Genomic DNA, 5,603 nt, shown 5'->3' with positions numbered 1-5,603 from the left:
ACCGGGATAGTGAGTGACATAGTGATCAAGTCGATCACCTACTTGCCAATTATGTTACTAACGTTTCCCCGCATCTTCGTACGTGTTAATTATCTGGCAAACGAATTGAAATTCCCTTGGGAATTCCCAAAAACTACAGTGATCTTCATTTTTTTTTCACAAAACAGTTTTGACAAGATAGGAGAAAATAAACATAAAAGCAATTTTTCTAAAATTGCGAAGCGCTCCCAGCTCAGCATAGTGTTGGTTGGCCGTGTACGTTTTATGACTTAGCGGTTAGATTTGGGATTTTGCATTAATCCCGTAGGAATACTGGGACAAAAATATAGTCTTGTGTTATTTCAGAAGTCCAGTTATCTGCATACCAAATTTCATCCAAATCCACCCAGCCGTTTTAGCGTGAAGGAGTATGTAATGGCGGTACTAGAATTAGCTCTATGAGGGTATATTTCCATTGTATGGTTCACTAGTCTTTGACAACTTCGTAAAGGACACTCGATAGAACCCTGTTTCACAGTCATCATTACCGCACTTATAAAAACAAACTTGATAAAAGCAGCAGAGGTAGAGAGTGTCACATACGAACTTGTCAAGGTATAACTGTTCAGCTGTGTTTCACTTACGCCGATATTTTACAGTGCTAACACACACTTGCACGCACGCACACAAGCACAGACATATTTTTTCATTTATATTATTAATATGATAGCAACAGGATAATGGAATTAACTCTGACCTACCAAGTCACTCTTGTAAAATATCATCACATTAAAGTGCCAACCACATCAACCTATATGTAAACCTTTTTTATAATTTATACATTGTAAGTTAAATAAAAACTAAGTAAGTAAGTAATTTGTACATTATTTATTTACCTTATGAACAATAATCAACAATTACGCAATAGTCAACAACAAACAAAAACATGAACACACAATAAATATCACAATGAGCAACTGCGGGTAGGATGATCCTATAATAGCCTTAAACACCATTTATTTATTTACAAAAACCAATACTGGCTGGTAATACCCAAAAAACAAACGAAAAGGACAACGTTTACATTGTAAACTTTTTTCTTTTCCGTTTAAAAACGATTCTAAATTTGAAAATTTGCTTGCAGCGCAAGCTTTTTTTTCAGAGGTGTTTTTTAGTGCTTGCCTCCTTTGTGGTGGTAGATGTGTTTGTATACTGGCACGTGGACCGGGTACGGCTTGGGGATGGGAATCTCAACCTTCTTTTCGACCTCAACGGGGTAAGGCTTTTCGACCTCATAAGGCACAGGCTTCTCGACTGTGTAGGGTACGGGCTTCTCTACAATTTGGGGAACGACCTGCGAATAAAAAAAAAGTTATTAGACCAGATGACTGCGATAGGACATCGGTTGTATTATATGTAGTATACATATTTTAAAATGACGGTACCAATGTGTCTAGTGTAATATAGTTCACAATAAAACAGCAACGCTATAAGAACTCATAGTCGCATTGAAGGCATCGGACGAAGTTCGCAAATTGTATGAACTCTTATGCGTTCAATGCACTGAGTGAAAGTCAGCAAAACTCTTGTACATCTAATGCGTTTAAAGCAATAAAATGCATTAATTCAAAGCTAACGAGTCTTAACTGATGTAATACTTTTTATAAAGCAAACTAAATCGAACCGCTAATTCAATGATGGCCCATAAAACGCTTCGTTGGCGTTCGATTTTCAAACGTTACGCGATCGCAGCGGTCGCTGGTAGAATAGGTAGACCTTTTTCAAAATAAGAACACGCTCTACTAACTGTCACTTTTACTTGAACAAATGGCTTTTATGTAATAGATGGACAGTTACCGGAGTGCCGAGTTACGTCGAGATGCATTCTCGTAAATGGGTGGTCAAGCGTGAGTCGGTCATTAGTGTCATTACCGTTGCGGTTGGGGGTTTTACCTAATTTAAACTGACAGAATCAATGTCTTAAGTTTTGTATTTGACATTATACCGATGTTTTACTTCCACACTTTTTATTCATATAGATACGTGTTATACTTTTTTTGATTTTATTATGTTTGTCATCATCATAGCTGTGTACATTTAAGCCTACCTATCGCTTTATATCATTCTGATCTGAACACGAAGTCTACTTTTAATTTTAGACTGCCAGTTCGACCCTTTCATAGCATATTATGAGATTTCTTGTTCTCAGGAATCAAACTGAGGTGTGTACCTATAAATATCTCATATGCTGCTTTACAGAAAATCATCGATCCCTAGCAACACATTTTTAAAAAAGTAAGCATTCTTAATATATAATACGCAGATGAAGATTACTCGTATTCATATGCAGGGCTATGGAATCTTAAAGCATCATAGAGTTCAAACAATGGCACTAAGTAGAGCCATAAATTTCAAAGTTTCACTATCTGATTCTGCGGTAAAGAGAAAATTAATTGCGAATCGTGTTGCAGTACACGACATTGCGGGTGACGTAATAATGATGGCTGCACGGATGTGTATCAACACATCAGTTGGTTGAACCTTGGCAAGGAGAGGTAAAGAGAAAGGGAGCAGGTGTAGATTTCGTAACAGAAGATTAGGTGTTAGGTTGCCTAGGTGGACAAGATGGTGTGTCACTGTCATTTTTGCTCGTCTACAGCAGAAATACTTTAGGTTAGCAGGGTGTACCTATGCCCTATATGTTAGTGTTGTGTATGGTGCAAAGACTGCCAGGCTGAAATGGGACTGGGCAGGCCACGTCAGCTGTATGGAATCCAATAGGTGGGCTAAAATAGCCTCAGATTGGATACCACAAAACGGACTTCAGCAGCGTGGCAGGTCCAGGCGCCGATGGCGGGTGACCTGGACGCCTTTCTTCGCAGCTGGTCAGAGATCGCCTAAGACCGGGTCGAGTGGAGAACACGGGGGGAGGCCTTTGCTCAGCAGTGGGACAACTCTAAAGGCTTTTTTTAAATAAATAAATGTTCCACCAGTGTTATGGGTTTTAAGGAACCATCATTACTTAAGAATTTATAACTAGATCACGTAAATTTGGCCGTAATGGCGCTAATTGTAGCACCCACTTTGGTAAACTGTACCAAAGCTATCGTAATTTGCGTTTTTAGATCATTTCTAAAACTGTAATCTGTTTGTAGTACCTACAGACATCCTGATTTTGATTTTGACGTTGAATGAAATCACAGTTGAAACAAAAACTTTATTCTAATTTTTCATGGTTCTGTCAACTCTTTCGGTAACATCATTATTGTCGGGAGAATGCACGGTCAGAAACTTGTCAGAAAACAATTCGGTACTATCGGGAGAATAATTGTGTTTATTGGTCTATAGAGAATATTTTTGGAGAGGCACTTGAACAAGAAAAACAGGATATTGTGTTCAGTAGTCTAAATGATTGTTACTTTTAGTAGTTTCAGATACTAACCTTGTAAACGGGCACATGAATCGGTTGCTCTACCGTCACATGAACAGGATAGGGCTGCGGGATGGGTATCTTCACGTACTGCGGCACGGACACAGCGACCGGATGCGGCACCGGGACGCCGATTTTCTTGATCACTGTTACGTGGTATGGCTTCGTGTGTTCTGTGTGGGAGTGACCTTCAGGCTCCCACTCGTCGGGGTAGGGGTAGGCAAACGCGCTTCCCACCAAGAGGAGGAGGATTGATGATTTCTGAAACATAGTGCAAGGTTTAAGTACTCGGAGAAATGATGTAAGCTAGAGTCGGACTCCAAGATTGAGTTCAGATCACTAAGTCAGCACAATAAGCCAGTTTAAAAGTAGAAAATATGCTTTAAGTCTCTGCTTTACGGTTGCTATGAAGTAAACTTTTTCTATCAACTTTTTTAATATTATTATTAAGTAGGCAATGTAAACATTATACGACTCTCATTAACATTATTAACCCTTGTCAGGATCCCGTATAAGTAAAACAATAAACCAACTTGTCAGTCCAATACATTTTTAGGATTCCGTAACTCAGTTGGCAAAAATGGACCACTTTGATGACCGTCTGTCTGTCTGTCACGTCTTTCTGTCTTTTTCTCAGCAACGCATGGAGATATTTAGTAGAAATTAATATCAAATACTCAGCTACCCCTCGGAGCAATAAAAAAAAAACTTTTAGGTCAACGTAATCAAAAGACACAGGTGATCAAAAAAGGTGTTTCCATTCAAATTTTCATGGAATTAAAAAATCTTATAGGGACTTCCAGTTGTCCTAAATACTTGGAATTTGGTAAGAAGGTAGCTCTCATAGCATAGCACAACAAATAAGATAGGTCTGAAAATCCCGGTTTTTTTACTCTACATTTTGATTAGGACAAGCGGCCTCTGCTAACAATGGATATTCATAGACACCTACATATTCATACGGAACCCTTGGTGCGCGAGTCAGACTCGCAAATGGCCGGTATTTTAAAGAATTATACGCAACAAAGTTGCTGATTCAAGAAAACATCGCCTTACGAGTATTTTATAAATAAGTTACCGGTGGCGTTTTTACTGTAATTGAATTGAAGAAACCTTGTGCCATAATGATTCAAGCCGGTGCCTTTTAGGTTGGCATGATACTTTAAAAAATAAATAAAAAAAGACAAATTAATAACATGCAATACGGAAGTAATTCTTCACAACCACAAAAAAATCCAAAAAAAAATATCGAACACGTTTTTCACTCAACAGACGAAATTGCAAATCGCGTCCGTTACGTCACTTTCGCAGCGTTTTTACTTTTAAAATTGTAACACTTACAATAGCGATCATGTTGTTTGGTTTAGATGGACGTCAATTGCTAACTGATGCATTTGCCGACGCCTGCGTCATTTTATAGTTGGTGAAATGTACCCTGCGCCTTTCCATTCAGTGATAGGATCTGTGTACCGTGACACTCCCAATTTCAAACTCGCTCATGAGAGTCCGACGGCTTCACGATCCATCGCCGCTCTACTTAAGTAACTATTACTTTCTTTGCATTAAAGCAAGCAATGTAGACGTGTTTTTACTAAGTGACGTGAAGATTTTACTGATAAAATAACGACAGTTAGATTGGCTTAATAAGGAGCAGTTGTTTTATTTTTGCGTGGATGTGTATAGAGATTCGGTGCTTACGTTTGGTTATTACATGGACTATGGCGTCATTTATGAAAGTAGGAACATAAATTTATTGAATAATTTGTAGCACAAAATAACAATAGAAACAATAACTAAAACTAAACCTTAATTAAAAAAGAGAGGTGGGCCTTTTGGCATGGTGCCCATCCATCACGGAGGCAGCATTCCCGCGCTGAACTGCGATTGCGTTTCTTTGCGCGAGAAAGCTGCCGGCGCGAGGGTTGCCTGTTGCCTCTATTGCTGAGCGAGCTCCTTGTGTAGCTCCAGCGCACTCTTACCCCAAGGACCTAGAGTCTCGACGCCGAAAGCAAAGAAATGATATTGGGCGCCGAGTAAGCTATATTTTGTGTCTTTGAGGCGTTCGCGGGCGTCTGCCGCCGCCCCCGCACCTTTGGTAGTTGTTGGTAGGTAGGACGCCGCGAGGGTGTCTGTACAGGTAGCGTCCCACACCAGCGCACGGCCAGCCTTCCAGGGTATCAACGACATTCCGTCA

At 39.6% G+C, this 5,603-nt stretch overlaps 1 protein-coding gene across 1 annotated transcript; it reads right to left on the bottom strand.

The window, feature by feature from the left end:
• Positions 1-848: 848 nt before the first annotated feature.
• Positions 849-4,799, bottom strand: LOC141432298 (uncharacterized). The gene is made up of 3 exons (XM_074093845.1): positions 4,751-4,799; positions 3,422-3,670; positions 849-1,333 (listed from the first exon to the last, which is right to left on the bottom strand). Exons 1-3 carry the CDS (start codon positions 4,760-4,762, stop codon positions 1,151-1,153), a joined length of 444 nt encoding a protein of 147 aa, XP_073949946.1. The 5' UTR covers positions 4,763-4,799; the 3' UTR covers positions 849-1,150.
• Between the last annotated feature and the right edge of the window lie 804 nt (positions 4,800-5,603).

The sequence above is a fragment of the Choristoneura fumiferana genome, chromosome 11 (assembly GCF_025370935.1).
Source record: "Choristoneura fumiferana chromosome 11, NRCan_CFum_1, whole genome shotgun sequence".
Taxonomy (NCBI): domain Eukaryota; kingdom Metazoa; phylum Arthropoda; class Insecta; order Lepidoptera; family Tortricidae; genus Choristoneura; species Choristoneura fumiferana.
Note: the sequence above shows the minus strand (reverse complement) of the source record. Positions and strands in the feature narration are given on the sequence as shown.